The 23,593-nt window shown below is 44.4% G+C and overlaps 1 protein-coding gene across 1 annotated transcript; it reads right to left on the minus strand.

Annotated features, from left to right (window-relative positions):
* Positions 1–710: 710 nt before the first annotated feature.
* hs2st1a (heparan sulfate 2-O-sulfotransferase 1a) lies at positions 711–23,399 on the minus strand. The gene is made up of 8 exons (XM_068570989.1): positions 23,133–23,399; positions 22,845–23,018; positions 7,274–7,527; positions 7,057–7,142; positions 6,107–6,245; positions 5,862–5,959; positions 4,365–4,522; positions 711–3,056 (listed from the first exon to the last, which is right to left on the minus strand). Exons 2-8 carry the CDS (start codon positions 22,966–22,968, stop codon positions 2,833–2,835), a joined length of 1,083 nt encoding a protein of 360 aa, XP_068427090.1. The 5' UTR covers positions 22,969–23,018; positions 23,133–23,399; the 3' UTR covers positions 711–2,832.
* Between the last annotated feature and the right edge of the window lie 194 nt (positions 23,400–23,593).

The raw sequence follows: 23,593 nt of genomic DNA on the forward strand, positions 1-23,593 counted from the left end.
CTACACGTGTCGAACCCCCCTCCAGCAGATTAAAGTGAAAACAGCTTTCTGGTCTCAAACTTTGCACACATGTCGCCCTGCAGGTCAAACATACATGTGAGTGTTGGACCACACTGCCAAAAACATGTGGATCGGTTGAATTTGACTCAACCTAAAAGCCTGATATCCTTACTCAAATATGATCGTAGTGTTTGTTATACTGTAAAAAAATTAATCTCCAAACTAATTTGAATTCTTTAAAGAAGATGTGGTGTTTGCAGAAGGTGGATGTTTTACACATCCAAACATTTGAAACTACAGATCATAAACGGCAGTGTCAGCCACATCAATAATCTCAAAAAGACTAAAAAAGGTAACAAATAACACCTGGGACAAGGTTGTTTTTTTTAAGATACATTTCTCTACAGCCGCCACCTCTGAGGTGTTCCTGTTGTAACCTCTCTAAAGGCCTCACAGGGGTTAAAGCTGCGTCCTGCTTGTTTACAAGGGGGCACCCGCCATGTTTATCTGGGTCAGAGAGCCAAAACTAGGAAGCTGCAACTGTGAAACGATCTGAGATTAATAAGGATGAGTCCAATAGTTGATGACTGTACAGGGATTATCTGAGAGCAGGGGTGAGTAACACAGAGTGGCGGCACTGGGTCATATAAACACTTTCTCCAGTGACTCATCTCACTTCATGTTGCAATGATCTTATATTTCAGTGCTCTCACTTTATTTTATTTTTCAGCTGCAAGTATAGTGACTTCCACAAGAAGAGAAACATGTACATACATTCAGGTTGGCGAGACAACCTTTTGCGTTTTTATATGAAATTGTTTTAAAGTATAATTAAGTTTGATGTTCCCAACATCTGAAATCACCATATCAAATACTGACAAAAGACTGGAGGAGATGGAAAGGATGTTAGGATGGATCAACACACAGCCAGTCGGAGCAAAGCTGGCAGCTCTTTATCTCCCTCTGCAGGATACCAGCCCCGAAATAATCCATCAGACGTTAGCTTTATCTGTCTTTACCACTCCCTGCTCTGTTGTACTGGATGATGATGGTGCACCAACATTTACACTAAATCAAAGAACACACATGTATCTCTGGTACTTTAAAAAAAAGAAAAAATGTTTACGTGTATTTCATTTGGCAATAAAAAGATTAAAAAAACAGTTGTTTTTATGTTCCAGCTGACAAAACTGCAACAAAAGGAGAGCCGGCGTAGAGAAGGCACACAAAAACTCAGTGGCAAATTACAGTTTGTCCTCAGATAAACACGAGTACCTAGTCATATCTAAACAGTTGTGATGCGGTTGTATATCCAGGAGAACATATCTGTGCAGCTCTTTCAGGTGAATTAGTTGAGGGAACAACATTATGTCACTTTAAACATTTCCAAATTTTAGTAAGCAATTTAGAAAGGATAAGAACTGTCATCAGCCGATAGCCTTTAAAACCCCAATAATCCCAACCTTCAAGAATCGAGATGACAACTACACAAGCAAATTAGCAAAAATATTTCCAGAGCAAAAAAAAACAGCAAAGATTTAATGAAAAAGTTCCAAGTTTTTGGGGAAGTTCACATAGTTGCTTCCTTGCCAATTCGTTGGAAAGATTGACAGCACGCTGTCGGCTATTTAACGCTTACATCTTGTGGGTAGAATGTGAACCAAAACGTATGCGATGAAACAACAATTTTGCAGTGTTATGGGATGTTTAGGGGAAGTGACAGTCTCACTGTTTACAGTCTTTATGCTAAGCTATGCTAACCTGCTGATGGCTGTGGCCTTTTGTCTCAGGTAAATGACAGCAGAGTGGTAACAATCTCCCAGTATAACTCTTGATAAGAAATAAGATGAACGCATTTCTCAAAAATGTCGGCATAATACAGATCTGGTTCTACAACGAAAATAAAAAATGTAAGAAATGAAATGGAGACTAAAAAGTGAAATGCGTTTGAATGAAATGTACAAACTGTATAAATGGGTTAATCTTTCATTCTGCATGTGAATGAATCAGACTGGAAAAAAAGTATTAAATATTTACAGCAGCAGCATCTTCACTATAGTCTTCTACACATTTTAATACCATCATGTCTTCCTTCATTACGGAGGAATAGCCGCTGGGCAAAAGCTGCGCAATTACATCCAACAAAACACATCAAGTACAGTATAAAACATACGCACTTGTCCCAGTAAGTAGTCCAGGGTCACAGGATTTTTATTTCATAAAAACCTCAAAAGCTCTCATTCAAGTCCAATAATACAGCACAGTAGTCAGTTTCGTACACTTAAAGCCTCTTTAAGTTAGTAGCGGTGGTGGCGAGGCATGGAGGAGTTGCGTCACCATGGACCACGTCACCGTAGGAAAGAGTTCAAACACAACCAAACACAACCAAAAACGTACAGAGCCAATGGAAATGTTTTTGTCTGGATCGGAGAACAGAGAAGCCAATTAGGAGACGAGGACTGACCAGTCGCTGGACAGGTCATCTCCGGACACGTGCCGACAGAGGTTCTCTGGCCCGACGACCTTTGACATAGAAGTGAAGTGAAATGGAGGCCCGGGGAGAGGGCATGGGGGGGGTTGGGTAGGAGGGGGGCCTGCTGGGAACACAACCTGCCAAGGAACACAAGCTCCTTGTCCAGTTGGCTGGCACAGACGTGTGTGTAAGGCAGCTGTCACCAGAGGCAGGTTGTTCTGCAGCTCCGCGTTATGTTCTCAACCACAAGTACAAAACCAGCCACACAGTCGCCTGCCGTCTCACTTTCCTTCTCCTTTTCCCATCTCAAACCGCACTCGGAGCCCGTACCAGGTGTCCTCTACGGACATTGCGCCTCTTTAGTTTTTGGGGTAGATTTTCTCATAGAAGAAGTTTTGTGCCAGCAGGTAGAGCTCCCCGTCCTTTTCTCTGACGGCGTGTGCCCGGACAAACTGGAACTGCTCCAGCGCAAACTCGTAGAATTCGTTCTCCATCTTCCAGATGGCCGACTGCTGCAGCTTGGCGATCGACTCCTTCGTGGGCGGCTTCTTCTCGCTGGTCTTTCTCAGGTGGGATTTCTTCCCTGTGATGGGAAGAGGAGGATCGAAGAGGTCTCAGTGATTCAGCCATAACATATCATGGTCCGTCATGTTAAATGGTACTACAATGCAGTTTTTTTTAGAAGTATTTTTTCTTTGGTTCAAGGATTTAAAATAGTTTCTTAATACTGGATTTAAAAAACAACAACATGGATACTACTGATAATAAGACTATCAGCATAACTGAACTTACTAAATCAACCTAATAGCTTCAGTATCAACAACATGTGCCTGTCATTGTTATTAGCCCACAAAAAGAGTCTTTTATGCTCATAACTGACATTATAGTCATTTTAAACAGTATTTCAGGTTTAATGTCATATCCATGTATATCTTCCATTGCAACTCCTACTAACTCATGCCACTAATTAAGTTGGACTTTGGTATCTTTGTGTGTCTCCCACTAACTAGTTAAATTTAACTGGCGGTTAGCGCTGATAACGCAGTCCCGACCTTTGACCTCTGGCCGCCCTCAGCCTCAGCCGTGTTGAGAGCTGTGTGTGTGTGGAGGCAATCCCGGAAAACACAAACTGAATCAAAGATATGGTCTAAATTCTGAAAATGTTTTAATGGTATAAGTTCATTTAAATACTAATAAAACATTTAACTATTAAATCCTGCATAGTAAAAGTGCAGCGAGAAAGATATACTTAATATTTGTTCGAGGTTCAGCTAAATCTAATTGATGCTGGAGAGTTTCATGAAAAATGATACACAGAAAATATGCAACTCAACTGTCTACTTCTTACTAAGTGCTTTGGGAGTATTTTGTTTGATATTTCAGGGTAGAATGAGTAAGACTAGTAACACAATTCAATCATTTTCATAATAAAGCTTTAGCTGTCTCAGGTCCCAAAGGCCCAAACGCTGAGTCAACGTTCTCACCCGTTGCTCGGCCTGTGTTGTTGCCGTTCTGAACAGGTTTAAATCCGGCGCTGCGCTAGCACCTGATTAACTTAAGTTCTTGGGTGTATCTGCTGCTAAAAATGATGAACATACTTGAGCCATAGTACATTTATATCAATGTCAGATGTAATTCTTCTGTGCTCTCCATTATTCATTCTGGCTGCACTCATAACTAATCTGTAACTACATCAGCGAAGCGGCATGAGTGCATATTGATCACAATTCAATTCTCAGAGGAGCAATTCAGAATGCTAATATGCAACCACAGCACACAAGACACTTTGAGCATTGAAATGTGAGGGAGCCATTTAGGCGCTTTTCAGTATATTATACAATTGGTGAGGGGAGAAGCAAATGGTTTCTAACTATTCAGCAGATGTTGGCACCTGTTTTGTACAGCTCCGTGGCTCCTTTGAAGAAGCGAGGCAGCGCGGCCTCCAGCATCATGACAAAGTCCTCCAGCTCTTCCGTTAATCCAACCAGCATGTATTCATTCACCAGGTTGTATTTGGCCTGCTCCAGAGCCCACTGGCTGCCCACGTTCCTGCACAGATTAAATGCATTGGATGTGGTTAGTTTTCTTCGTATTGTGCTGAAACAGTGGGCAGTTCTGCTGCGTGTGTAATGATCGTCAACATTCGCAAATGACAGAAAATGGAGGGAAATTGTGAAGGAGGGGAGTAAGCTGAAAGGGACAAAAGACAGTGACAGGAAAATGTCCAGAGAGGTTTGGGACAACAGAGAGAACGGAGAGAAGCAGGAAGGATGGAGAAAAGTGGTCAGGAAATGAAATAATAAGGAAGGAAGTAGATGGTTTAAGTATCTTTTTGGCAAAGCCTCGTTAAACACAGTATTAGAAGACTGGCAGCAACTTCAGCTTTTTGTCTTCAGTATTTATGTAATGTTTCCAATACGCTCTCCGCTGCTTTAATATGCTGCGAGTGCCCCACATTGCATTTAATCATGGCAAAATCCTGGCAACGGCGGCTCGTCTTTGCGACACTATTTCAGCTTTTCAGTGCGAAAGAGGCTTTACGCACTCAGACCTACAGTGAGTTACCTGCTTCAGGAGATGGTTAAAAGATTGAGGGCAGAGTCGAGGAGAGATTAAACGAAGGAAAGGGAGGGCGGAGAAGAAGAGATTGATACAGATCATCATGTCGAGATAACAAATCAGGGCTGAGATAGCTTTCAGAGACCTTGAGAAGATGAGTGATAGGAAGGGACTGTGAGGCTTAATGTTGTGCATTTTGAAACAAAACCGATACAGCGTCTCTTCTGAACTATCTGGACCGCCTCAGGTGGGAAAAAAGACAAGATTGCCATTATTCTATGTTTGTTTTAGTCATTTCCAACAAATCCCACTCGAAAAGACCAAAACCAACAAGGAGTCTGTCTCGCTGTCACCTTTTTGTGGCACATAAACCCTCAGACAATATTTCAAACTTAAGACTTTAACCTAAAAAGAAAAACCTCACAGGAATAAAGTTTCTCCTTAAAAGTAAAAGTACAAAAAGACTAAATCCTTTTTAGGCTAAAACAGCTGGCCACTGTTAACATAAAGGAAACAGAAGTAAACAATATTTGTTGTGGATTTAAACCATTAAAAGACATTTGGTGCTCTGAATGTGTGGATTAAACTTCACGATGTGTTTATAGTTTTTGGACAATAAGCCCCAGTGGATTAGATACACACAACAACACCCGTTAATAAGATGAATTCATTGTTGATTTCATTTTTTTTTACATATATTTGTTGACAATAAGAAAAATATAGATTACGACCAGCCTTATGAGCAAATAATCAAGTTTTGTTTTATAATTAAAACATATCAGATTATAATTTGGAGTGTTGTGTGTGTGTGAGATGTTTAAACACTTACCAGCATTCAGAGTAGTGACCACAGAAAAAGGGGATCTGGAGCCAGAGCTTCTCAGGAGCACAGTCTGAGCCGCCGGCTGATACACATTCATCGAACGTCTACAACACAAACACGTTGCGTAAGCATCTTTGGAGGAAACACAATAATTTGATTTCTTTTTTGAAATAGTCGTTATGAAGAGGAGGACTGCAATAACAAATGTGTCTCCATCTAACAACAGCATGAGGCAATCCATGCATTTCAACCTTCTTGTCTCCTTGTTTCCTGCGTCTCAAACCGGGCCGGTAGTCGTCTCCGAAGCGCAGGAAGTAATAATAGGACACCAGCCTTTCGATGGGGTCCCGGATCACGTTGATGTAGATGGGCTTCCTCTTCACTCCAAACCTGACAGAAAGGACAGCGACTGGGTTGAGGCACTCAAAATGTGGATTCAAAAAAGACAGACAGAGATCCATAACGGGCTTCTCTTTGCGGTCCAAACATGCTGGAGGTCAGAGGATCAGCAGTGTGCTCCATTCGGATTACTACACTGCACTGCAGGGGTGTCAAACATACGGCCCGCGGGCCGGATCCGGGCTGCCAGGGGTCCAGTCCAACAGAAGAAAAAAAAAATATATATATATATTTTTTAGCTCAAAATTAGCAGATCTGGGATTCATCTGCTTTAAGACGGACATGCAAACCATTGATCCACAGTCGCAATTGATGTGAGCACTGATATTATTGTGTTGGAAGTCGTTAAAAATGGATCACGTCATGAAAGTGGCGTCATAAACGCGTCACAAAGCGAGAGACTCTGCAGAGGAGGAGAGCCCAGGCAGATACAAAGTGAGCTCATGTCTAAATTTTTGGTCTTTATGTTTCTAGTTAATTGTTAAAAGACCTTAAAATAGGGTTTATCATCCAAAAACCTTCACCAATGATTTAAACATGGAGAAATATTGTTGTTATGTCCGCGTTATTATGCTGTGATTTTACTGGTCCGGCCCACTTGAGATCAAAATGGGCAACATGTGGCCGTATTCACTGAAATGAGTTTGACGCCACTGCTCCACTGTGTGAGTGCAAAGCTGTTAATGACCACAAGGTGGAGTCACCTGCACAAAGCAGCGGGAATACAACCGTTTTTTTTTTTAACTTTAACTTTTTTTTTTTTTTACAATTTTACCATCATAATGCAAGACAGTGTATTTACTTGGTGAAGTCCAGGAAGGAGACGTGACCGTGGTAGAAAGCCGGCTTCATTTCCCTCCACTCCGTCACATTCTTTACAAACCGCACCTGAACCAAATTATGATCGTTAATACAGTTGTTTGTGTGTGTGTGTGTGTGACAATACTATAGAAATACCAATAAACCAGGTCGCTCCATTACAAATGAAAGAGTGAATTCATGTCAGAGACGCCTCTGACCTGGTCCTGTATGGACATGACCGGGTTGTTCTTCGTGGTGTTGATGTGCAGGACATGGTAGCGGTTCTTCCCGCACAGGTCGTAGGCGATGTTGGTGAAGGAGGTGCTGGCCGTCTTGGGCACGCGATTGTAGATGATGACGATGTCGTCTTCGCCCTCGGACGGCGGCGCGGCCGGCGAGTCCCGTTCCCGCAGGCCGTCCTGCGTGTGCCGCTGCTCGATCTCTCGCACCTCGTGTCTGGCGATGGCTCGTTCTGGAAGGGAACGACAGGAAGTTGGACGCAGGTGAGTTTGAACTTCAACACAGCAGAATGAAAAAAAGTAGCGAGCGAAAAAGTCCTTCAGCGAGTTAATCATTACACAACAACAACAACAACAACAACAACCAGACCCAGGTGTGTTGCTATCAAGCTGACCCTGACCTCTGACCTCTCAGAATAACTCAATAAAATAAACATCTCTTTAAAAAAAAGTACCAGAAAGTATTGCATACGAAATGCTGCATAGTCTAGACAGGAGGCAAGAAAAAAATGTTTGAGGAGTTTAAATATGTGCAAGCCAAAAAGTCCCACATGCCCAGACGTTTGTTTACATACGGGCCAATATTTAACAGGTGTTACACTCAAATAGCACTCAGCTGATGCATTTTTTGACATCTCTGCTGCTACATATTGAGAATTAAGTATAAACCTGATCCACTTAACATGAGCTACACCTCCAAGATGTTATTCTGTCCTTGACACAAGTAAAACGGCCGTGTGTGAGCCGTAATTTCACTTTCCATTCAAACGTTGTCTCTCCCGGAGAGCAGATCGCTGAAATCTCCTTTCCTGCTTCACACCAAAGGATAAAAAATAAATAATGTCAAGCAGGAATATTTTCTAATCATTTTTGAGAGCAGCCTATTTCACGCTGCGGTGCCACCGGTCTTGTTCGCTTATCAGATTGCACTTTAATGTCAGTCCACTACCCTAACTTTCATTTTCCCTTATTTAACCGCACGGCAAAGTGTCGGTGTGCTCCTGTTTTAGATCAAATAAATGTACCGTCACATGGCCGAGTACATCTTTGTGCGTTTGAGACAGACTCTAAACAGTGTGTATTGATTTCTCTACCCTAGTTTCCTCTTCCTCTGAGAATAGCGTTGCGTAACGAGGGTACAAGGGTGACGAGCGAGAGGTTAGAGGTTGGTAGTTACACGGTAAGGCTACAGCTATTTGATAGCTAACCGGACATCAATACGCTACAAATGAGGAGGGCGGAGGTATCCCGATCCAAACATTGCATGAAGCGTCAGCGAAAAGCCAGACCTCGGTGCCTCGGCGTGAATAGACTCAACACAAAGAAGCCCAGGCCTTTGTTACGCTCAGGCTTCGCTTCGTCTGAATTCGCCTCAGATTGACTGGTGTTGACAATGTCCCAGAGTGCTCTGCAGGAAGGATGGAGCGAGAAGAAGGGTGTGTGTGTGTGTGTGTGTGTGTGCGTGCGTATGTGTGTGTGTGTGTGTGTAGGGAACGTAGCACAACACTGAAGCACCTAATACCCGTGGGAGCCCTCAATGGAGCCAGCGGGCTCCTAAAGCCCAAAGCTTCTGCCTGGCTGTTGAGACACTGTTGCAGCCCGGTCTCGCCGCCTTTAGAGGCCGGCATCTGGCACCGGCGGCCAATTAAGATGTCAACTGTGATTCCGCCGCCCTCTCCTTCATCTGCAAACATATTTGGGCATGCACACACACACACACACACACACACACAGACACACACAACACAGTCGCTGCCCTCCCTCTCTTACGCCCTCCTGAGCAGCTGTCAATGTTCCACTCATCAAAGCCGGGTCCGGTTACGGACGGAGCCGCGCCGCTCCACGCCGCTGAGGGCCGACGGCGTGGAGACGCGCCAGGTGGCTGCAATGGCCGAAGGCCGTCAGCGCGCAGAGCGACCGTAATGGACACATTCATTCGCGCCTCCTTTCCAAAGCACGCATTAGCCAACAAAAACAGCAATAACAGTTGCTATGCCGGAACTTTATCGCTCGGGCTCGAATGTCCTTTTGGGATTGTTTTTATGACGCTGTGCCAGAGGAAGACAGCGACATTCAAAAAATAGAGTCAGAGTGCAACACGTGACAATGGACGTCGTAAATATGAGGTGTCTTTAGTCGGATGTGTCGCACCAACTGTTTGCTTCAGTCTTCAAAGCAGTGAAAACATACTTTGTGAAAGAGACTCACAAGAACAAGACGTTCATTTATCATGCAAGATTCCTGTGTTTGTGTGTTTGTATCTGTGCTGTTCTCCCCGGGTTTAGTTGGCGATGTTTGCACTTAATGTTGTACACCAAATTGTAATATTTTAATCTAAACAACAGCTGTGCGGATGCTTGTGTTGCCAAACTACTGTCAATTGCATGAAAACAACTCCCATATAGTCTCCGGATGAAGCAGATTAGTTGAGTTTGGGTTTAACTCTTAATAAAGAATGCTTGAATGTTTAGTTTAAAGCTGCTCCAAATCAATATTATTGTCTCTATATACATATGTATCTGTATGTATGTGTATATGTATACATCTCAACATGTTAATGTTCCTCCATCTACGTCCTTGTAGAGCCCCGAGGACAATCTGTTCCTGCAGGTTTAACTTTTGATTGTTTTGCTTATTTTTTTGTGTCATGGGTTTAGTTTTTATAAGAATATTGAGGATTTGAAGAGAAGTTTAAGGGGCTTTAAATGGTACAAAGAAACACAGTACTTCCTCACAGGTGGTTGAGAGATAGCTGAGGGAGGTGAATGGAATTTAGTTTGACATTTTCACTGCTGTGAGCAAAAAATATCAACAGCAATGTGTTTTTTTTTTTTTCAGAGATGGCGTTCCTGCTCCTCTGGATAAGCCACACAGACCTCGCTGTCAACAGTTCTCACAGGAAGAACTTTTTATTGAAGAAATACTCAGCTGTTGACAGCGGGGTCTGTGGATTATCCAGAGTTACAGGGACATTGTTTCCAGAGATCCGGTAAGTAGTTTAACGCGTTTAAAAAACTATTGTTTTAATTCTGTGAGCTCCACAAATTAAATTCCCTAAAACTCAACTGTGCTCTCCGGAGACTCAGAACAAGACATCTCAACGACTAGATGGAAAAATGCAGTATTAAATCGAGTGACTTGACACTTTAAACTCCCGTTCCTACTTTTTGGTTCTTGACTGCATATTTTGAACTCCTCTCGGGCCAAACAGGAGAACATGCATCATCATGTAAGCTTTCTTTTTGCTTTGTTGTGGCATAAACACACAAATGTAAGCTTTTGTGGAGCTCAAGCTTGCCAGGAAGGCTGGCAGCGTCTCAATTTATTCCCCCCCCCCCAAGGGAGGTGGGAAAAGGCCGCGGGGGGGCTACTGCGTCCCCGACTACAACGTCCTCAACTATGCGAAGGGGCCCAGAAACCACTTGTTAAAGACATGGCGTTTTGTGGCAAATGTCCAACAACCAACAAGGAGGCGAAGCGGGCACGGGGAGGGCTCCTGAGGCTTTGTAGAAGACGCCCTATTCATTGCCAGACTGAATACACTTGGCACAGACCTCCATATCAGAGGGCGCCACACACACACACACACAAACTGAAGCTTAGCGCTCCCGTTCTGAGGTCATTTAATTAGAGAACAAAAGCCTGAATTACTATGGCCACACAGCGGGCCTCCTTTCTTTCCACAGTTCCGTCGGTTTCCTTCCCTCGAGCCGTCTCTGTGCATTAAAAGCTAATTATGAAGCGTGAAGCCAACATGGGTCTTAAACATTGTGACAACTACAAGCCCATTACTCAGAGTTTCATTCAAAGTGAGAGACAGGAGGAAGAACTCTGGTGCTTGAACATATTTACTGAGGCAATTTCGCGGCCGATTAGACGCAAGCATTTGAAATAATCATTCATATATTTCGCCATCGGATCTGCAAAATGTGACAGGCCGTCATGTATTATTGCTGTAGCGTCAGATCTGATGGGATAATAAAAGTGTGGAGGTTTGGAGGGGGGGGGGGGGGGGGGGGGGGAGAAGATGATCCGTTCTCCAAACGGCACATAAATCCATCATCGCTCCGATCCGCCAGTCGGAGCTCTTTCCCACTGTCTGCTTCCCCTGAGAGGGTTAGCCCTTCGAACCGAAGCCTTGAGCTAGGTGGGTAATAGAGATTGGCTATCAGCGGCAGACTGAGGTGTACGGCTTGTATGGTTCTGCTCGGATGCCGCCGGATTGCAAAGTCAATGAAGTATGACAGGGAGGAGATCTAGGTTGCTGCTGTATAAAAATTGAGTTAGTCTGCTGCTGCTGCTAGTGTCGTCCCCCCCTCTCTTCCCTCTATATAGACTTGGAAGCACGCGATTGTTTTGCTGTGCCAGGTTTAGGGGGGACAGTTATGTCACCGCTGCAGCACTCTGGAAACATTCGGATAAGCCACGCACTTCCGAAATTTCTAATTATTCTAATTCAGTCTTCGGTGGCGTTGAGCGGAGAGATTAACCAGAGGACACTGGGATGAAGTCACACTGACGGGGCCGGTGGGGGTTGAAGGCCCGATTCAACAGGGCAGAGCCGGACGTACAGTCGTGGTTTGAAGCGGCGACGAGGAATATGAAGCGTGCCGCGAGAAGAAACTGCTGTGCGGCTTTTTCAACGCCGCCGGCAGCTGCAGAGAACTGAAAAAAGGAGACGGATAAACGAGCGCTTTCAATAGGAGATTGTGAAGGTAAAAAAAAACACAAAAAAAACGCCTTCAGTGCTTTCAAACAAGCTCAGCATGAAAGCGGGAACAGAGACATACACAACCACGCACACCGAAGCACAAAAAGTAGTTAAACTACACACACACACACCAATAATTTGATGCCATATGCAGTATTTCACAGAGTTGAAAGGCAATTGTTTGGGAGGGCTTTCTGAACAAAGTTGAGGCATTTTCCCTCTTGGCTTTGACACACAAGTATGACATTGACACTCCATGAAAGATCTCATTCACTCTGCTGTGCCTGCACTGTACAGCTGGGGGAGGAACAAGACCAGAAAAAAAAAGAAGCGACAAGATCCAGGTCTGAGTAACATACTGACGAATATGTGCCCGAAACAGACACAATGCATCCCTCTGTGCATTTGGGTCTGTGTCCTCCAAGTTCCCCCTTAAAGGCAGCGCAGACGGCAGACTGAACACGGCAGCTGCATTATTCATACATACAGACCCAGCGACCCTGATGATGAACTTTATTTTCAAATATGTGCCATGGAAACACAATATAAAAAGTATACAATCTTACTTTCTGTCCACATACACTCAAGAAATCTGCTGATGCACAGTGCTGAATACACCAGCGACTCTTCTTCCACACATTTAAGACTTGGGACTTGAGTTTAATGCCCCGGTCGCCGCTGCGTCTGTCCTGAGGTCAGATGCTTTGTGTGTGTGTGTTTGTGTGTGTGTTTCTGCTGTCGAATAAGTTTAATAAGAACTGCGTGACACACAAGACGTGCAGTCACTTTCATGTCGGTTTATTGTAAGAGCAGAGTATTTTTCCTTCCTCTTGTTCCAAATTCGTCCTAAAATACATTCTCATCTTCCCTGTTGTTATTTTTTATCATCACATCTAAGATTGAACCCCGTTTGTGGCCCCTGGGGGTCCTCTTTGCAATCTTGCCACAAGAGTCATAGAATTAATGACATTTACTGACAAACAGTGTTAAAAAAAAAAAGAAAAGAAGTACTGTCAACAGGAAGATCTGGAGAGTTTATTTTGGTTTTGTCACCTAGATTCACTGTAAGAGGCGTCTGATGGAGAATGCTAGAAATCTCGCTAAACAATGCAATAAAGTCAGACTGCGATGTAAGCAACAGAAAAGCTCCCTGATTGAAATTCAAAAATCAACAGATGCACCCAGTGAGGTGAAGTAGTGAAATAAATAATGTCTGGCGACATTGCGGATTCTCGTAAATCTACACGTTTGCACGGTGACGTGCTATTTCCTGCTCTGGACTTGGCGCTGCTGCTTTGTGAGGCTGCACGAATACAAGCTGAGGAGTTTTTCACTGTTATGACTTTTACAGTAGTTCTGCTTTTACTAGAAGGCACAAGAGAGGAGAGCAGCAAAAAAAAAATGAGGCAAACACGACGGCAGGTGCATCCTGATGCTGCTGCTGCTGCTGCTGCTGCTGCTGCTGCTGCTGCTGCTGCTGGACCCTTGAGGTCAACTCAATCCACGTGAAGGTCGTGTATCCCGGTAAAACGCGGACATGGCCTTCTTTTCCCGTCCGTGGCTTGTAGCTTGTTGAAAACAAAGAGTGTTTTTGTCAGAGAATGCCGACAAAGCATTCCTCATATAGAGAGAAGAGACAAAACGTGGCCTTGTCAGCGCTGCAACACAACACTGTGCAGACCGTTTAAAGTGGTTAAGTGGGTTTGGGGTCTAAATCTTGAGACCATAATTACTCCATTGAGTGTCATTGAGGAGGTCAGTGTTAACACTCGAAACCTCAAAAATGCGTTTTTTTGTTTTTTTTTGGACTCTAAAAATGCAACAGCTGAGAATGGGGCTGTTTTTTTTTTTTTTTGTGCTCTGTGGAGTTCATGAGCTCCAGATTAAAAACAAGCTGTTCGACTTCACTCAAACACCGAATAAGCTCCAGCCACATGTGGCCCGTTTATAATGGCCAGTTTAAATGCAAGCCATGCCTCTACAGTTATGATAACAATCCGGGATAGATTGAAACGATAATAGTCACGGTTCAAGCGACCGCTTTCTGCCCTAATACGTCTTTTATGCGATCGAAGCCGGTAGGCCCGTCTGACAGGAGGAGCCAATAATGTCTGGGAAAACAGAAAGAGTAAAGGGGGTCCACGTTCTGTGTGCTTCATCAGAAAACAGCCAGTCAGATGAGATTATGGAGCAATTTACACAGATGGCAGATCCCATCATTCCCCATGCCTTGTTAAGTAAAAAGGCAAAGTCTGACAGGTTGCTGAGGGGGGTTGATTGGAGCAGATCTCATCTTGGCACAGATTGTCAGTGACTAAGCGGTGGGAATTAGCCAACATTGTCAGATGCATTTGCACTTCAAAAAAGGAAGGGGAGAAAAAATAATCTGGGTGACTTTTGTCGAGAGAAAAGAAGCCGGCAGGAATGTTTGTGTCGCCACTAAATGTTCACAGCCTCGCAAACGCTCTCTGGGAGAGTATGAAACGGGAGAAACTCGCATAAATTACTGTAGCCGAATGCTTAAAGATTCACAGTGAAATACAACTCTCGGTTGCCCTCGTATCCTAATATAACAACAAACAATGTTTGCATAACAGTGCAGATCTGGGAAGCTACAGCCCACATATCTGATGGTCCCCTCTCCGTCTCTCCGCCCGGCAACAGATAATTAATAATGCATGTATGGGAGTCTGGGGAGAAGTCCACACTCTATTACGACAGAGCCGACCACAGCTATTCATAATTTTAATGATGAGTGGGAGGGACAGGTGAGCGCCGCGGAGAAGCCGTCCCTTAGAGAAAGCGGCGTCCCCAGTTCAACTCTTCAGGCTTATCCGTCTCTCATCTCTCAGTTTGCTCTTTTTTTTTTGTGTGTTCTCTTTGGTGTTAAAGACCAGTCCAGCTGCAGAGGTCGGATGGCGCTAGCAGGTAGATGTTCAGAGCCTGGACGAGGACCTGTGCCGCCTTCTGAGTGAGAAGAGGACGTGTTCTCCTGAGGTTCTGCAGCACGGACCTACAGGACTGTTGCGGTAACGTTGGCAGTCAGGGAGAGTCGACTGTTGAGTGTCACCCAGAGGTTCCTGCAGGTTTTGTGGCTCCAGCAGGAAGTGATGTCACTTGAGGCAGCATCAGTTGGGTCTAAAATGAACAAGTTTGTAAATACATTTTTAAAAAAAACATTGTAGTTCTGGGTGTAGGAGCTCAAAGCTACATTCGCCACTACTATCATAACAGACCCGAATCTCTAACCGCTCTAGTTGCATTCTGGGTAATGTAGGCGGAAAGTTACGGTAATAGAGGCTGCCCTGCTTGTGATTGTTGGGGCTTTTTACTTTTCTTTGAACTGCAATAGTATTAATATGGGCTCATAAATATTGTATCATAAGGCCTGTCCTATTTTCAAACATTTGAAACGCTAAAAGATTAATCAATTCATCTCAAAAGTAATTGGCAGATTAATTAATCATGAAAATAATTGTTAGTTGCAACCCCTTATGAGTAAAGATGTTAATAACAGAAACATTACTTTAAATGGTTGTGCACATTTTAATCATGTTGTTCGAGAAGGCCAATACACATTTACACATTTTATTTCTTAGCATCAGTGACAAAGAGACTATTTTTTTATAGTTTAATCAATCCGGTCTGACCGATGCCTAATTTGTTTAATAAGGTCAGAATCAGCAGTAATCCAGTGGATTGGATTAGTGCACCGTTAATATATTATGACAAGACAGGATGGATACAAACACAAAATAAATCAATCAACCTCGTGTGTCGCATTACTGAAAGTGTTTGAGAAAAATAAATGAACGCCACAGAAAGAGACAGACGCATGACTCCACTTATCTTCGCTCAGCAGCGGGCGCGTCTTGTTTCTACAAGCTGAATTCTCTGCAACCCAGATATTTCAATAATACCGTCTCACACACATAACTCAGCTGTTCTTACTTGTATTCTGACAAAATGAACTTTAAGTTGAATTTCAGGGCGTTTTGGCGATACCAGCATTCAGCACAGTGATGGAAGGAGACGCAAGGCAATGACACGGAAAAAGACAGAAAGAATAAAATATATATAGAGAGAGTAAAGGAGACTGAGATGGGTAGAAAAGAGGTCGAGAAGTCTGACAAGCAGAGGAGCTGGAAGTGTAGGAGCATCACATTAACGGCTGATCCCTGAGGACGCCCGGTGTTACAGGAAAACAAGATGAAGGAGCTTTAAGCCAACTGTAAAACTAACAGGAGCCAAGTTGAACCAGAGGCTGAGGAGGAAGCTCGACCACCTCATTTCCCTCTTCTTCCCTCCGTGCGCTGATGAAATTGCTTGTAAAAATGCTGCAGGCGAGCTTTTCTTCTTCCTTTTTTTTTTTTTTTTTTTTTTGGGAAAAGGGCTTATAATCCACAAGCTGGGGCTTTAAATATTTCTGTGTCGCAATGAAAATTAAATCAGCTCTTTTTATTTCACTTCCCTCCACACTTCCTCCTCCTTTGATAGCACCTTATTCCAGAAGCCAGTGGAGGATATTCTCCTCTCAGCCGCTCATCCAATGGGGTTAGTCAAACACAAGAGGGATTTGAATACCACAAAAGGAGACTCGGCACGCAAATAAAGAAGTTGTTTACAGCCATTGATATCCAGGCGGGGCTCGGATGTGAGTACGCTCATTATACGTTACTATTATGCGAGAGGTTTATTAGCCGCTGCTCTGTTTCCTGCTGCCATCCAACTCAAGCGTAATTGTGTTGGAGAGAAAAAGGACTTCCTGAGGAAGAGAGGAAATCGACACCTGCTGTCACGTGTTTACAGCCACAGGCTCCATTATCCATCAAAGGAGCCACAGACTTCGACTTTACGGCAACATTTGAGCCCCAGAGACTCTAAATTTGATTTTGCCGCTTTCATCCTCATTAGAATAGTGTGGAGAATGAAAAAAACAGATTATTTTTCTGAGACCCCATAGAAGGAAAACGTCACACCAGCACTCGGGATCAATATTATCTCCGAGCATCTCTGCCGGACTGTTTTCTTACGCACATCGGATTCATCACTTCAACTAAAATCATAAGTCATCGGACATCAGTCGGAGCTCCACTTATCCCACGCCGGTTCACTCGATATAAATCAGAACCGGCGGGGTTTTAGTGTCGCGTGATATTTCAAGGCCGCTTCTTTGAGTGACACAGGAAGACGGGAGGCTGCGAGGAGGAGAAAGTGTGTCCGTGTGAAGAGTAAGGGAGGGCATTATTTGGGGAGAGGCCAGCAGGAGGGGAGTAATAGGTTGTGTTGGAGCAGGAAGGGGGAGGTGGGTTCTTGGAGAATGGCCTCCAATTACACCCGGGGTGTGAAGCCGTCCATAATCCCTGGTTAGCCTCGCTGTCATCCTGCTACAGGAGCAAACGTCTCGCTGGTTCTGGTTGCTGCTGCGTGCAGGGAGCACATTCCCTGTCAGGTGAAGGAGCGAGCCGGCGGACATAAATCCTCGGCCTCGATCAAAGCGCGCTCCTAACAAATACTACACGAAGCCCCGGTGTGACCATCGGCGCCTCCCCTCCCCTCCCCTCCTCCCGCAACAGATCCATCCCTGACACCTACGCCCATCTCCGCTGTGGGCCACCCTCCATTAGCCTCTCAAATGGCATGTTTCAGAGGGTGACTGAGGAGGCAGGTCTAGGCGATAGACGCTGTACCGGCTGCTTTTAGAGAACAGATGCCAACGTGCAGAGTGAAAGAAAATGACTCATGCACCTCTCAAGGAAGCTAAAAACAGAGATGTGGGGTGTCAGGGAGAGTTCAAAAAGGGAATCCGAGCGCCGTTTCCGAAGAAAGAAAACAACGAGAGGAAAAAGAAGATTGCACATTTGGGACGTTGAGGTTTGCACCTGGAGCTGGAGAGAAGACACGGGGCTCAGTCTAGTTAGGTGTGACTGATGTGTCGTGTTGTTTGATCAAGAGGAAGCAAGCATTTGGTGTCGCCAGCCCTTGAAGTGAGTCCCACAGACCGGTCGACACGCACTTGACCAAAACGTGGAAGTGAAAGAGACTCGGGTAGACGCTTGGAACATCTTTGAAGTAAAATCGCAAACACGAGTGCTTTTTCAAGGTCTTATCGGTGACGGGATGAACGATGTGCGGCAGCCGGGGCAGCTCACAAGGCATTGAGTCGTCCAATGACAGCGTGCGCGCGAGGACAGGCCGGCGACGCCCGACCCAACGTCCTCTCAAAGAGCAAATTCCCCGACCCGGGTCCCTCAATGGCTGAATGTGAGGGTTGGGCCCGAGGCGGCGAGAGCCTGGCATGATAATCAAAGTGAAATTGAAGGCCGGGCCTGGGAGCGACACGCTGCGGGTGACAAAGGAACGCTTAAAAAGTCTTACGTCAGCTCGGCCGACACTCGGGACAATGAAGCGCATGCATCTCTTTCCCGTCTTCGTCACAGAGCCGCTTGTGTCTGGGGCTAAATATCCCCATGCAACAGATGGAAATTGAATTCCTTTAATCAGGCTGAATAACAGCCAGCAGATAAAAAGGCGATGACGCTGAAAGAGGGGGGGTGTAGGGGGGAGTCTCAGAAGACGTCTGTCAGCTGAGCGACACTCAGCCCTCCAGTGACCTGCAGGGCACAGAGGCGAAGAGGGTTGTTGGCTACAGTTACAAAGGCCATGAGGTGACAGTTTTATAAGCAACGTTTCTATTTATGCAGCTCCCAACAGACCAGCATTTACCTGCTACCTGGGAAAAACTAGGATTCCTTCAATGAAAACCAGGGTTTTCTTCGTTCTTTCTTTGTTCATGAATAATCTCCCTGAGGAAACAAGTCCAGCATGGCTTGAATCTCTAAAAGCAGGTAGCGGGGACAGATGTTACACAAATAATGATGCACTCAACTGTGTAATGAACATGCCTTAAGCCTGAAAACAAAGGAATTTAACCCAAAATGCACCACTCTGGGATTCTGCATTTTCATTTTGATCAGATGAACTCTATTGACGTCTAATCTAACAGTCATGAGTTCATCACAAGTGTCAGCTTTGCACTTAAAAAACAAATCAGTGCTAAGTGAATATGCACATACAAAAGATTAAAAGGAAAAATTATACAGATATCCACATGATCCGGACCAACTTACATACTTTTACTTTGAGGAAACTTATTTTCCGTTCTCCTAGGAACCAGGCGGTACCTCTCTCTCTGGTTCGGGCCTTCTGGGTAACGAATGAAAAAGGACAGACAGATAAAATCGTCTCAATTGGTTGAAAAGATCTAAATCGCAGGTGAATCAAATCCGGGAATCAGTCTCTTGTTTGACGTCAGTGAATCGTTACGCAGGAATGTCAAGCTCAGACTTGACTTTCCTTGATATAACAGCCCGAAATGTTTCAAGGTGAGCGTCCAGAATTGCGTTGACGGCAACTCCGACGGGGGGGAAAGTGGCCCTGAATCTCCCGAGCATTTGCTCTTTATTAAAAAATCTTTATTATTCCATCCATCCCCGTGCAGTCATTCTGCGTTACCGTTGACCCGGCCGACAGCAGAACCGGCAGCAGAGCATCCGGAGAGAAATACCGTCAGAATAATGGAGTGGGGCCCACAGCAGGACACACAGCTGCATCGCGGCGTGATTGTAATGCAGGAGACTTCTCCGGGACGCCGTGAGGCGACGGTTAGTTCGGAAGCAAATCACAGCTTGTCGGCCCGGCGGGGGGGCGGTTAGGGGGGTGCGTCTAATGGAGGGAAATGATTCAACCTGCGTGTCGGGGAAATAGGACCCCACGCTGTGAGGAGAGGACGCCGGTCATTCCAACCGGCATGAAGTTAATTATGAACAAACACGTGACATAAAAGAGCTTCTCCCGCATTTCAAGAAACATTCATGGAGGTTTGATTCTGTTGCGTTTGTTACGCTGTTTTTTTTTTTTTTTGTTGTTGCACATATGGACCCGCAGCAGCCGTACCTGGTCATGTGAGCGGCCCGGTGGCTGTCTGACATGACAGCATCGTGCCCGTGAAAGCCTCAGTCACAACTATTTGGCTATGCAGCACATAATTCAGAGATCCAGCATACAGACGTCTGCTCAGTCCGGCCATCCATCAGAGCGCTTTTTGCCAAGTCAACAGATTCTCGTGGTGGTGGGCAGTCGGGGGGAGGGGAGGAAGCCTGTCAGGTTGTGTTTCAGCATCGGGAGTGTGTGTGTTTGTGTGTGTGTGTAGGCCAGTAGAGTATGGATTTACATCGTGTGTAAAGTATAGCCCCTTTACAGCAGCAAAAATCCATGCCGTAAGCAAATATAGCCATCGATAGCCCCACTGGGACACATGATTATTCCAACATGTGAAAACTCAACTGGGATACGTTATTCAATTAAGATGACTCTAAAGTATTTTATTTACAATCTAGAAAGAAACTGGTCTCTCTTTATAAGCTTAGGAAAACAAATCCAAAGATTAGCCGTTAATATCAAACACGTTGGCTCGAAAAAACAACTTAAACAATACTTGATTATCAAAAGTGTTGCAGATTAATTTTATCCCAATCGACAAATCATATCAGCTGTTATACTGGTAGAAGTGGCACAACGGTAACTCAGAGCATAAATGAAACGTTATAAGACGATACACTAAAATCATTTATCTAGAAAACATTTGTAGGGTTAATAAAGACAGAAAATTAATCTCTAATAATTTTGATCCTCAACATTGCCTGTTTTATAACACTAAGAATATAGTCAAGCCTAATTTTCTGATTATTTTTAGGGATGAATTGATTGATCCACCAACCATCCCAATGCCATCTCAATTTCCTAAAAGATAAGAAAATGTCTTGTTTCCTTCGACAGAGATTCAACAGTTATTACTGTTATTTAACAGATGAAAACTCAGCAAATTCCCACATCTGAGATGCTGGACTCATCGAATAATGAGTATTTTGCTTGAAAATGTACTTAAACAATCATTAAATTAGTTGCTGATCAATTTTCCATCATTGACTTAAATGAATTATCTTTTGGTGTTATACAACTCCTTGACTCTGTTAGTTTTGTTGCACCTTTATCACTCAAATACAGAGTCTGGTGCCCTCGTATTAGTACCATTAATACAACTGTCACCTGAGCGCAGGTATTACATAACCGCCTGATCGCCATTGTTGAAAGTAGCCCCTGATTCCACAATCAGGGGAACTTATAGCTAATGTTTTAAACTAAAACAACATTAGGTTTGTTTCCATCAGCTGTGCGGAGTCAAATAACCTTCAGCCAAAGGTTACAATGCAGGAAGAAAGAAAAAAACCATGGAAACAAAGAGCTGCTGGACAGGTTCCTCTGTTTCAGCTCACATGAGGCCATGTGTGCTGCTTACAGAGCAAGATGATGACAGAGGTGCCGGGTCTCTTGTTTTAGAGCAGAGAAGCTGTGGTGGGGTCTTCACTTCCAGTCAGCTTTTCAAACAACGCAATTCCATTATTTACACCATAGATTTTCCGACTGAAGCAACTCAAAATGTCTTCACTGATAAAAGGCCTACAGTTAACATGTAATAGCCCTTTTTCTCTGGTCATAGCACAGGTTTAACTAATTAATCTAGCAATGTTCCATTAAATGTCCCAGTTAGACATTTGAATGAACCAGCATGTGCAATAAAAGGAGCCTGGCAGTGCCTCACCTTAATGGAATTCGCTGCATCCATTCTTCATGTTATTGATTACACCTGCGCTTTCCCTGCTGCTATAACGTGTCAAAATGTCTGCCTTGAAAATGGTCCGTTAGCGGCCTCTCTTCAGTGCCAGGCTCCCACTCATAAAATGATACAAGATGTGGCATTTGAACCCCTGAGGTACACGAGCTGCACCCTCAGATCATCTGCACCACTCTGCTGTTCCTTGAAAAAGAAATCCCCACAGTGGAGGCATCAGAGAGATAATCCTGCAATGTCCCAGATCTTTATTGGGAGTGAGCCCCTGATGGGAGCTCACAATGAGATTTGAATGCAGCGCCGGCCAGGTTTCAATCACAGGAGGGTTTGGTAAAAGGGCAGAAGAGGATTTGCAAGTCCCTTGTGTATGTAAAATAGCATTAAAACTTACTTGGAGCAATGAGAGGTTTGCTGTAATACACTGTATATATTCCACTGACTCCAGAACCACTAGCTACAATATTGCATGTCCCATACTTCCAAATTTATCATATCTCACAAAATGTATCACTTGGTTAGTGACAGAAAATTAATCTGCAACTCATATGAAAATATAGATTTTTTTTCAGCAGAAATGAAACACCTGCTCCAGTTACAGCTTCTTAAATGTTATATTTTGCTTTTTTTTATATCATTATAAACATAATATCTTTGCGTTTTGGACCGCTGGTTATCCAAAACAAAGACGTCATCTTAGGTTTAAGAAAACTGAGATGGGCAATTTCCAAACTAGAAGATTGATCCCATCCAGAATTGTCAGTTTAATCAATACTATCAATAACTTCTAGATGCAGCTTTTAAGTATACAAACACACAGTCGCTATCACAGGGCAACAGGCTGAAGAAAGCAGCACCTCCTCAATCTTACACTGCATCGCTGTGACACTGATGGATGAGAGGTACCATCTGTAGGCATCACAATACTTCATGGCTATGCAAAGTTCAGCAGGACAGCTCCCAGCCCATTAAAACATGTCCCGACCGTGTGCCATTGTCTGAACCATACGAAGAGGTATTCGTGCTGCTCTCTCAGCACGCTGACCCAAAATGCACAACAATGGTGATGAGGAAGATACCTCCCACCCAGCCTGCGGTGTTCCTGGAGAGCTGTGGAGGGATGGGATCGGGCTGCGGACCCTTCAACTTACCGAGCTTCCCCTTGGACTCCTCCAGCTTCTGGATCTGGTTCTCCAGGAAGAACATGGCCACTGCGAACGCCAGCAGCGCCAAAAGCTGCAACTTGGGCGGCATCATGACTCTGAGCAGCCCCATCAAATCATCCAGAGAGTTATTTGGTCAGTCCATGCTCAGAGAAGGAGACACTGAAAACACACAGCGACGACGGTGATTACAAAGCGGCTGAGAGTCTGAGCATGGCCCTCTCTCCCTCTGTGCGTTTGTGTGGATATCTCGCAGTGTTTAAATCCCCTGGTTACCTCAAAGGCGATGTGTTCATGCTCCGCTTTGTTAATTCATCAAGTCAATCCCCAATGGAGGAGCGCCGTGAAGAGATGTACCCAGAGTGCGAGTCTCTACGGTTCGTCGGAGCGGTGGTACCAGCCGCTGTCGCTCTCGTCCCCCATGTAGAGCTGCCCTGTCCCATCCAGTGTGTGTCCACCACCGAGCCACGAACATACTATTACTACCACTCAGGCCATTGGATGTATCAACAGTCCACCACACAGCTGACGGTTTCTATTCGTTGACTATCTCTGTCTGTTCAAACCGGATTGGATAATCTTCCAAAACTGACCTAAACGCTGACAGCAGGTGTCGCTGTTGTGTTTGAGCGCTGATAAAAAAAAACAGAGGCGAAGAAGAAATTTAGAGTCGCCTTTAGAACATGCCTAAACTCAAGAAACATTACATTTAATTTAATTATTCTGAATCACTAAAA

Source organism: Clinocottus analis, unplaced genomic scaffold (assembly GCF_023055335.1).
Source record: "Clinocottus analis isolate CAN_PGR_092001 unplaced genomic scaffold, fCliAna1.0.p SCAF_11, whole genome shotgun sequence".
Classification (NCBI taxonomy): Eukaryota; Metazoa; Chordata; class Actinopteri; order Perciformes; family Cottidae; genus Clinocottus; species Clinocottus analis.